Source organism: Lichenostomus cassidix, chromosome 4 (genome assembly GCF_008360975.1).
Source record: "Lichenostomus cassidix isolate B80296 chromosome 4, HeHo_3.0, whole genome shotgun sequence".
Lineage (NCBI taxonomy): Eukaryota > Metazoa > Chordata > Aves > Passeriformes > Meliphagidae > Lichenostomus > Lichenostomus cassidix.
In genome coordinates, this window is record NC_139484.1 from 19,018,990 (window position 1) to 19,029,607 (window position 10,618).

Consider the following 10,618-nt stretch of genomic DNA (forward strand, 5'->3'; position numbering starts at 1 on the left):
CCATGCTCAAAACACTGCCTCCCTCTCTGACTTGTACCAGCTGCTCCTTCCATCAAACCAGTCTGTGCAATTCAGAGCCTGTAATTACTACATTAAAATTCTGACCACTAACATACCTGTAACTACTATGGCCATTAAGCTTAACAGTAGCATCCATGCAGGCTGCATAAAGGGATACTTTTCTATTAATAAATTTGTGAAGACAGAACAAGTACCACAGATATAAGCAGTTTATTTCACCACATACCTCACCAAAACCTCCGAAATACTCCCGTATTTTCTCCTCAGGTGTGTCTGGAGATAAGCCCCCAACAAAAATCTTTTTAACAGGTTCTTTTGTTTTCATGGCTTTAGCTCTTTTTGGATCAATGACCTTCCCATTCAGCTTATGTTCTTTCTGGTCCATGACCTGTGTAAAAATTAAAACACAGTCTTACACAGTTCAAGCTAAATGTTTCAGTGATGTTTTGAGTAAGGCCAAATTCACTTCAATTTCAATACTTTGATTACAGCAATAATTTGTTGCACAAAGACTTCTGTGATATTTGATCACTATCCACTGACAGTTCTTACAAAGCTTATCCAGAATCACCTATTACCCAGCAGAAGCAAGAACACAACATTTCTCAAGAAGTACTCATCCTCATCTCATCCTCAGACCTGAGGAAGTAAAGAATACGTACTTTAGATATCACAAAGTTCAATGAAGGTGAAAACTTTGCCGTGTGCTGTATCCACAGCATTTTAGAAAAGCTAACAACTGATTTTTGTTGGACAGAGCCCAAATGTATTACAGCTATTGGCTCTACTCTATGGGCTCACGTTTCAGCTCTGGAATGCAAAGATTTGAAGTTCTTTGCAAATGCTGCTTTCACAGCAGTAGGCAGCAGACATTTATTCACTGTATTTTTCAAGTGCCCAAGTCCAATGGCACTTGTGTAACCCGTAAGTGTCCAAATCCATACCTCAGCAATCACTGCTGGTCCTAGATACTGCATCACAAGAGGGTTCATAAAGAAAGCATTTCAACAAGCACCTTAAACATATTGCACCCCTGAATCATCTTTAACAGGAGAAGTACAAACAACAGTGTCTACAGTCATGCTAGTGCTTTATCTCTGATATATATGAACACATTTCACTACATTAATCCTACCTTATCTACGCTCTCTGACTCTTTGAAGAGTACAAAGCCGAAGCCTCTCGATCGCCCAGTGATGGGGTCTAACTTCAGAGTGCAGTCTACAACCTCTCCAAACTTAGAGAAATAGTCCTTCAGATCTTTCTTTGTTGTGTCCCAGCTAAGGCCACCGATGAACATTTTCCTGTTAAGACAAAACGGTCAATCTGTAAATGTGTGTTACCCAAAATCCTTCACTGCCAAGCTTTATTAGCTCAATTACCTAACGCATGGGACTGGCAGTATTTTATCAGTCATGTCACTACACACACAGGCCTGCACTTTTTGACAACTTGCTGAAATGATTCTGGCCAGGACAGATAAAGACTTCCACATACACAAACATTTTGCACCACCTTCTCCTGCAGTTGCTTGCTTACTTACTTTGCTGTCCAAGGAAACTACTAACAGTGACAAAAAGATATTTTACTATTTCTTTACATCCCCACCACAGGTTTAATTCCATTTACTTATCTGTGGAGCCTCCACACAACTGTTTAAGAAACACACACAGGCAGATTAGATTTGTAAGGCAGTGCACTTAAAACAGAAGCATTTTTCTACTAGTCTGGACTGGATGTATGCCCAAATTAGTACAAGAAAACAAATAAAGCTTAGTCAAGTTCCCTTCCCCCAAAAAAAAAAAAGTTATTGGACAGTCAAAAGTTTTCTTTCCTCACAAAAACTTTATGTAAACACCTGGCACAATCCAATACAATCAAAACATCTTTCCAATATTTCTACAGGACCAGTGTTGCTGGGCAAACGTGTACAGCACATAATTCATGACTCATATTTTCAAAAGTACACTGGAAGCTTAGAATCAAATCATAACTATCCCACCATATTAGTAAGGCATAAAAATTTTTTTTTTTTTAAAAGATGAAAAATCAAGCCAGTGTGCACACAAATGAAACATTCCAAGTTATTAGGCATAGGGCTTAGGCACCCATTCAAAAGAGGATTGATTTGAGATGATCTCTTCTAATACTGATAAAGAAGATTTTGCAGTGAGCTCTAACAAAAAATATGATCCATTATGATCTACAAAAGTGCTTTCTACAAAGCTTTGCCCATTTTCACCGTCCCAACTTATTCCACAATCAGACACAGTTATCAGAAAACCGGAAAAACCACTGTATCATGTTTCCAACCCTTCCACTTCCCACACACAAACCTTAAAGCCAATCATGTAAAATAGCACTTCACCTCCACAACTCAAACTCTTTCAAATCAAAAGCTGCTCCTGTGAACTAACTGTTGAATTAGCAGTGCTCTCACAGAATTAACAAGAGCATTCAGTTTCTGACAAACATATCCATACAGATGAGTGGTTCGGGAGGTTCAGATCTTATTGTAACAAGTCTCAAAATCTGTAAAGAAGAAGAACCAATTCGCCACCCCTTTTCCCATTAGTTCCAGATCTCTCTTCAACAAAGTACCAACAGCCCTTTTTATCTAGTTGTGGCTTCTTATTGTCTTCATGGAAGAAATGGTCCACCCTGGTAAATGAGCAGCTCATACCAGTACAGATAGTAAATCAAAGGATGCTTTCTGCCCTTTGCTCACCCATCATTAAGGTCCTTAGCTTGTTTGCTGTTCTGTGGAGAGTTTTTTAAGCAGCCAAATAGAACACACAGAGAATGCAGCATCGTGTTTCTGACACATGGGGGGTAGTGATGCTCCAGCAGTTACTACTTAATTTGCACTTGCTACACAAACCACCTGTCTCAATATTAACATACAGACCCTGCTTTGTATCACGAAGGACAGACAGACCAAGAACACGAGCTTGAAACCAACAGCCTCTGAAGGTTTTTCATCTCTCCACGCAGTAACTGCACCTTTGACCCAGTCACAGAGCAGCAAACCACGGCTGCTTCAGTCTGCCCCTACACAAACCACTGCTCCACAGCAGCACTGAGCTCAGGTCAAGGCTACAACACAAACGTGAGCACAACAATTCAGGTGCAGTGTCACAGCGCTGCCAAAAGTTTGTAAAATACATACATTTCCTAGCCCACAGTCTGGCTGCCTGGTCTAAGTCACAGTAGCACTTATAGTTTTGCAAAGTAAGTTACCAGAAGCGCACTGGGAAAGCTTTCAAACTTCAGACTTAGTTAAACCAGATATCACAGATATGCTGTTTTCCCTTTACTACCAAAAGTGTTGTCGAAACACTTTGTTTCCTGTACAGCATTAAGAACTTTCAGGTCAAATAAGACGACTCAGCTAGACTACAAGTCAATGTGTGATACATGTAATCACTCCCAAATGTCACTGCACCGCTTAGAGACAACTTTTTCTAGGCTGTGTTGCCACAAAAGAACCTGAGCTTACCCATGAAAACCCTTTAATAGGTGTGTATTCATGGAAAAGAAATAAAACAAGTATGCAAACGCCAAAGATATTTAAAGCCATTAACAGCAGGTGACAAGTAACAAAACCATTCTAATTTTTTGTTAATCCCAGCAAAACACTCAATAAAAGATTCCTGTTCTGTCTCCTTGCAACATCTCAAATTATTAATATCTCTCTCAGTGATATCCCAGGTTATTGCAGAAGGAGGAAGACACTCAGGAAGGTTTTGCAGCAGGTATCTGCAGGACACAGTAGCTAGTGCTCCTTTATGCAGGTTATTTTCTGCCCTGACCAAAAACAGACTTGCAGCTCGAGTTTCTTATGGGCCCAACAGGAAACAGCAGAGCGCATCAGCCTGTCCTGTCACCGGATTTATTACATACAAACTTCACTGGCAATACAAAAGTGACACTGCCCCAGGCAGAGACCCTTTTAAGTTTAAAAACTGTCTTTATTTTTCATAAAATAGAACAATAGGACATGCTGAGTCGAAAGGGACCTATCGGAAACATCAAGTTCAACTCCCGGCCCTGCACAGGACACTCCAAGCGTCACACCATGTGCCTGAGAGCTTCTTGAACTCTGTCAGGCTTGTGCTCTAACCACTTCCCCGTGGAGCCTGTTCCACTGCCCAACCACCCTCTAGGTGAAAAACCTTTTCCTGATACATAACCTGAACCTCCCCCGACTTAGTTTCCTGCCTTTTCAACTCCTACTTCTCGAGTTCAAACACCACCTAACATAATCCTGCCCACAACAAGTTCCGTGAGAAGGAGAAGGATGTTTTCGGCTGAGAAGTCCCGGTGCCTCACGCCTGTCCCCAACACCTAGCTGACACACTGTAATGTTTGCAGCACTGGGCAATGCTGCGACTGCAACCCGAGGATTCGGCTGCACCGAGTTACGGTCCTAACGCAGGCACCGCACTTTAACTCATAGAAAAGACATCCTTAAGAAGAAACACAAGCAGAAGGGGTCTGTAGTTCGGCGGACATCACACCGTTTGTACACCGCGGGACCAGACACCGCCCCCACCGCCCGGCCCGGCCCGTGACGTCGCCGAGGCGCCAAGTAAACAAACAGGGCCAGGCCGGGCCGGGCCGGGGGCGCCGGGCCCCGCCCGGGACACACAACCCGCCCCCGCCGCTCACCCCTCGTCCTCCTCGTTCTTGCTGGCGTCGATCTTGGCTCCCTCCGACTCGATGCCGCCGCCGCTGCCGCCTCCGCCATCGGTGCCCCCCGCCCCCGCCTGCCCCTCAGGCTGCTCCGCCGGCTCCGCCGCGCTGCCCCCGGCGCCCGCCGCCACCGCCGCCGTGTCCAGAGCGAACTGCTGATCCGACATGGCGCCGCCGCCGCCCCGCACCGGCCACCCCCGGTGCCGCCGCCTCCCCGCCGAGGCCCCGGCCCCGCTGGCGGCCCCGGCCGAGCGCGCCGATGCCGCCGATCCCTCCTCCTCTCGCTCCTGTTTTTAATGGCGCCGCCACCGACCCAACCTAAAATGGCGGCCGGAAGGAGCGCGGCGGGCGGGACACGTGACACCGCCCCCGGGGAGCCGGCGGGGAGCGCGGGGGGAGCTGCAGCGGGCCGGGAGCGGCCTGGGCCCGGGGAGCGAAATGGGGAATGGCAGAATCGATAGGGCTCACGGGGCCGCTGGACATCGTCCCGTCCAACTCCTGCCCCGGGGTGACACAGGAACACGGCCGGGGGGGTTTGGATTGTCTCCAGAAGGGACACTCCACAACCTCCCTGCGCAGCTGTTCAGTGCTCTGCCACCCTCAGCTTGAAAAGTATTTCCTCATGGTGAGGTGGAACTTGTGTTTTAGTTTATGGCCATTGCTCCTCATTCTGTCACTGGGCACCACTGAAAAGGCCAGTGAGATATTTATGTGCATTGATTAGATCCCTCTCAGTCTTCTCCAGACTAAACAGGCCCAGCTCGCACAGTCTCTGCTCATGAGAGGTGATCCAGGCCCCTCATAATCTTCACAGCCCTCCACTGGACCCGGGGCACTATCTCCTCGTCTTTCTTGTCCTGAGGAACTCAAAAGTGGACACAGCACTCCAGATGCACCTCACTAGGGCTGAGTAGAGAGGGAGGATCACAGGCTGAAGTGAAACTTGGCTCTTTGTGGAGTTTCCTATATTAATGAACCAGCGCAGCAATGAAGCCATGTCCTGTGACACATCTTCTCCAGGCCACAGATGCTGCTGGAGGACACTGCTAGATCCAGCTGCACTCCCAAGAAGTCAGTGTATGAACTCACACACTACTGTGGCTTCTCCCAGCTGTCCTGGGCTGTTTCTTCAGTTCCAGTGAGCTTGTTTAACAAGCAAGGTTTATTTTGATTCTTGACTATGCAAAACTTCAGGCAGACGGCTGCAATCTTTTGGCCTCAGACAAAATGTGTATGCTCCTTTACCCATCCCAACCATTCTCCTAACCTGAAAAGAACATGGGGTAATGCAGCTTTATTTCTCCAGCAGGCACGCAGGCTGTTAGTTGTTTGCTAGTGTACACTAGACAGGATAGAGGGTAGAAGAGTCCAGCACAGGACCAAACTTGTAGATGCCAAATTGTACAGAAAGTAGTTGCTGACCCTAAAGTTCAAGAACTTGTAATCTCCTGCTTGGAATCAAAATAGACAGGAAGTAATTCGTGTAGGAAAGTAACTAAGCTAGGTTCTAAAATACTTAAGGTTTTAAGTGCTTGGAAATCATTGAAAAGCTACAATTCCTCAAGTAGTGCTGTCAGCATTAAAAAGGTGCTGCTCTAGGTTCTAGATCCCTGCTGAGATGTACAGAACTGGCAACATTGTGCCACAGACCACTTTATCCTCTTCTGCAGAGGGCAGGACACAACTCTGCCATCTTCCAAAGTGATGTTAATTTTAAGCACTATGGTGCTCTTTTAAGACAGATCAGGAGAAAAAGTGGGGTGTATGAACTTGTTTTCACAGTAACCCTGATCTCCAGGGAGATACCTGTCCTTCTATCCAAGTAAAATTTCAGTTACACCACTTTAAGGTGACAGCAAGACTACACACTCACTTAAGTAAGCATTTATTAGAGAATCCTTTAACATGAAATTATACAAATAAAGTTTGTATAAACACAAGTCCACATTGTGTCATAACATGAATGGCAAAAAGAAAGTAAAAACCATAAAAGAAAACTAGTCGGCCGCTATGTACAGTTGGACACAGTTGTGTCATACACTAAAAGTCTTTTACAAAATAGTCATTTCCTCTCACGAAGACCACCCTCCATTCACTCACGATGCGTTGCAAGATGGCTTTTTGTAGCAGTATCTCTACCTAAAAAATCAAGACAAAATGCATGTCAGATCTGTGACAGTTACTACAGAATTGTTAAAAGGTCCATTTTCATGAACTGCTTTAAGTCTTCTATATATTCCTTTCTTCACTGTTAAAGATCATATGCATATTTATTAAGATACCACAACAGGTTTATTTAGTTACCCATCAGTAATTTATTTTCCCAAATACTGCCATTCAGCCCATCTAGGAAGCTGCTCCAAAACAACAAACATCCAATTCAGACAAGCAAGCAGGCTCTGGATAATTTTTTCCTTTCCACTGGAAAGGCTGCAAAAATGGTTTCTGATTATTTGTTTATACAATGATTATTTATACAACTAAACGACTTATGTACAACACAAGTCAGGTCACTTTAGTTCAGACAGTTCATATGCATATGATCTTTAATGTTTATCCAGATTTAAAAGTTCGTTTTGGTTTGCAGATTTCACTATTAGCTATAAAAAGAAAAAAGCAAGCATTAAAATCTTAAAGAATGCACATTTAAAATGAGGTTCCACAATTGAAATACAACACTAAACAGAAGACCAAATGATTAAGCTGTAAAGGCATTTATGTACTTTAACTCCTGTAAAAAACCATTTAAGTTAAAGACACTTAATCTCCAAAAAAGATTAAAAAAAGAAGCCAAAGTCTGAAGTTTTCCACTTTAATCTTTACGCTGGTACATGAAGTTGGAAGAGACCATACCACAGGACAGCGTTTTCTGGTGTATGCCTTGCGCTCTGCCTGCAACGTGCGACCCCAGAGATAGACGTGGTCAGGGTGACACACGGCCTGCAATGAAGTTCCCGCTGGCGGGTACAAACAAGGTATAATGTCAGAGTTAGAAGACAACATTCTTGTTTTCCTTAAGTTGTACCCATTTCAGTACTTTACCTGTTAATACTTCTAATAAGTTTAATTATTCCTCTAGACCACCTGGTACACAACGCAAACCAGAAAAACTCTTATGTTTTTCTGAAGTACTAAAGAAGATAAAGTCACGTTTTTACAAAGTTAAAGATCTATAGACACGTAGGCAAAGCTGGTTTAAAAAAAAAAAAGGTATTTTTTAAGTTAACAAAAGCTTAATTAGAGGAAAAGTCATGCTAGGCAAGTTTTTACTCTTCGTTTGTCTATTGATCTTTAAATTAGATTAGACATAGTCGGAGTGGAGCTTGTGCTCATGTACACACCTGTTTGTCAAGTACTAGGTACTGCTTTAGTACGGCTGGTAGTTGTTTTGGTGGTTGCCGCCGCCACGGGACGCCTTCCCATACGTGCTTTGTTGGCCTGGAGGGAACACGTGGGGAAAGAAAACAACCAGCTTTAACATCCAGCCTCAGAATGAGACTTCATACACAGCAGCACACCAAAAGATCTGATCTCTAGAGCCATGTGCTGAGTAAGAGCAACGTTCCAGAGAGGGGATGCGTGCTCTTGTTATTGGGAATGAGGGCAAAACCACTTACCACTGTAATCTGTGTATCCCGGCCCATATCCATAGTTGGGATAGTTGTACCCAGAGTAGTCGTAGCCTCCATAGCCACTGTAGCTCTGATCACTGTAAGCACTATTGTAATTTCCATAGCCTTGATCATAATAGTTATTAAATCCTTGATTCCAGTTTTGTCCCTGACCTGAAAGCAAGTATAGCAAGTGTAAGTTTCGAAATTTATTTCACTCCTCTCCTGTGCCACTTCACCTATCTTTCAATGGCAATTTTTCTATACCAGAGTTATTACCCAAAGGAATCTTCTTACCTCCCCAAGAACAGTAATTTTCTAAAATTTCCATGAAATACTCCTCCTTAGCTAACAGCTCACAGTTTCTCACCCATGAGCCAATTAAGTGTATCCCTATCAAGTGAAAGTGTAACTGCGCTGGCTACACTGTCCACTGGGGGTGTACAAAAGCACCCTACAGCCACCTTGCCACTTCACCACTTGAATGCAAGCAGAGCAAGGAGATTCCTCACCTTCAACAAGCAAATCACAACCACCAAAACACCCCTTACTTACAGGCTATCTTACACATTTGATTTAAACATGAGACCTGCACACATCCTGAAACCTGGAATATCTTTAAACACCTGAGTGTCTGGTAAGAACCACTGAAAACACTCACCCCGTCCACGCCCCCTTCCGCCTCCACGTCCACCAGAAGAATTGCTTTTCCCTCCTTTCTGCTGCTGCTGCTGCTGTCTGTACACCTCTTTGGGCTGTGCTACTTTGATCTCACACTGTAAAGACAGAAATTCTTTAACTCATCAAGAATTTCAGGAGCATTTTACGAGCTGCTTTCACAGAAGCCTCTAGAGATAGATTTTGCATGCTAAGAACAAAAATCTTCTTACCTTGCCTGAACCAATCTGATGGTATCTGCTCTCTAGTAATTTCTTTACTGGCTCTTCATCTGTGTATGTGATAAAACAGAAACCCCTCCTTTCATTCGTCTTTGTGTCCATGGGAAGTTCAATGTTTTCAATCTGAAATCAAAATATAAACAATGCATAAAATTTGTAAGCAACTTTTTATGCCACCAGAACCATTTGGCAGTGCAGCACCTATGCTGACTACTTCTGGCAGCTATCAGACCATTACAATTCCATGAAATCATTAACATATAGATTCAGCAATCTAGTTCTGTATGAGCCTAAGCCAACTCCCTCCTTAAAATCTATCTTAAGAGAGAGGTAAAACTGCCCTTGAAAACCAGAGGTGCTCTTATATGCCAATATACTATACCTCGCCAAAAGCACCGAAGTACTCTTTAATCTGTTCTTCAGATGTATCTGGACTCAGCCCACCAACAAATACTTTTTTTGGTGGCTCCTTCCCTTTCAGCGCTTTTGCCCTTTTAGGATCTATTAATTTCCCGTCCAGTTTGTGTTCCTTCAGTTCCAACACCTAGAAAGCAAACAAAGGAACAAAGTCTGAGATCGCTACAGTAACAGAAGCTGGCTTCGTGCCATCGCTCCCAGGAAAACCACCCACCTTCTCCACGCTGGCAGCATCCTTGAAGAGCACGAACCCAAACCCCCTCGACCTTCCAGTGACCGGGTCTGTTTTGATCGTGCAATCCACAACCTCGCCAAACCGCGAGAGATACTCCGTTAGGTCCTTCTTGCTGGTGTCCCAGCTGAGGCCTCCGATGAACATTTTCCTGGAGGGCAGGAAATGCGTAGGGATACGGGTGAGGGAGCGACGGTGAGCCCCCCCGCGCCCCCACAGGCTGCCGGTGACGTCACGGCCCCGATCGCCCCCCCGCCGCTGTCCCCGCCCCGCGGAAACTGGGTCACCCGCCCGGGACACAAAGGCGGGCGCGGCCATGAGCGGGAAGGGAAGGCCCCGCTCCCCCCGGCCACCGAGCCGCCCCCCCGAGCCGCAAGGCGGGCGGCGGAGATGGAGGCGCGACTCCCCCACACCTCCCCCACACCGCATCCCCGGCCCTACCCGTCGTCCTGCTGGTTCTTGCTCGCGTTGATCTTGGAGCCCTCGGCGAACTCCTCCTGGCCGCCGCTCATCTCGGTCGAGTCCTCCATGGCGGGGCGAGGGCGACGGGGGTGCTCGTGCGAGCTGCAGACACAGCAGAGATCCGAGCCCGGCAGAAAATGGCGGCGGAAGAGATCCGGGCACCGCCTGCGCCTGCCTTATATACCCGCGCCGGCAGCCAATCAGCGCCGCCCTCCCGCCCGGCGCCGCAGCGCCCCCGGCGGCTCGCGGCGGGGCTGCAGCAGCCGCCCTGCGGCCGCCAT

The 10,618-nt window shown here is 45.8% G+C and overlaps 2 protein-coding genes across 8 annotated transcripts in view; both read right to left on the reverse strand.

Annotated features, from left to right (window-relative positions):
* HNRNPD (heterogeneous nuclear ribonucleoprotein D) overlaps positions 1-5,046 on the reverse strand; it is a 9,398-nt gene extending 4,352 nt beyond the window's left edge. For 2 of the 3 annotated variants that reach the window (XM_085058087.1, XM_085058086.1), the window contains exons 1-3: positions 4,693-5,042; positions 1,157-1,325; positions 248-409 (exon numbers count right to left, since the gene is read on the reverse strand). In XM_085058087.1, coding sequence (XP_084914213.1) covers positions 248-409; positions 1,157-1,325; positions 4,693-4,883 — 522 coding nt within the window. In that variant the 5' untranslated portion in view covers positions 4,884-5,042. Of the gene's footprint in view, positions 1-247; positions 410-1,156; positions 1,326-4,692 lie in introns of all 3 variants that reach the window. The other variant, XM_085058088.1, reaches the window with a different exon arrangement.
* A 1,539-nt stretch (positions 5,047-6,585) lies between these two features.
* On the reverse strand, positions 6,586-10,505 carry HNRNPDL (heterogeneous nuclear ribonucleoprotein D like). 5 transcript variants are annotated; one of them, XR_014851616.1, is made up of 9 exons: positions 10,317-10,505; positions 9,858-10,026; positions 9,609-9,770; positions 9,218-9,349; positions 8,989-9,103; positions 8,334-8,501; positions 8,058-8,154; positions 7,570-7,673; positions 6,586-6,855 (listed from the first exon to the last, which is right to left on the reverse strand). XR_014851616.1 is itself a non-coding variant. In XM_085058102.1 (8 exons), exons 1-7 carry the CDS (start codon positions 10,403-10,405, stop codon positions 8,084-8,086), a joined length of 906 nt encoding a protein of 301 aa, XP_084914228.1. In that variant the 5' UTR covers positions 10,406-10,505; the 3' UTR covers positions 6,586-6,855; positions 8,058-8,083. The 5 variants fall into 5 exon arrangements, 3 of the variants coding, with proteins under 3 accessions (XP_084914228.1, XP_084914230.1, XP_084914227.1); XR_014851615.1 differs by having other exon boundaries at positions 7,570-8,154; XM_085058102.1 differs by lacking the exon at positions 7,570-7,673.
* Positions 10,506-10,618: the final 113 nt, after the last annotated feature.

What these genes read in the sequence shown, in the direction of transcription:
- HNRNPDL (XM_085058102.1), bottom strand. Translation starts at nt 10,405, where the DNA reads ATGGAGGACTCGACCGAGATGAGCGGCGGCCAGGAGGAGTTCGCCGAG. An exon ending in AAGAACCAGCAGGACGACGG is followed by an intron (nt 10,027 to 10,316) that starts GTAGGGCCGGGG and finishes CCTGCCCTCCAG; the next exon opens with GAAAATGTTCATCGGAGGCC. An exon ending in CGGAAGGGGGCGTGGACGGG is followed by an intron (nt 8,502 to 8,988) that starts GTGAGTGTTTTC and finishes ACTTGCTTTCAG; the next exon opens with GTCAGGGACAAAACTGGAAT.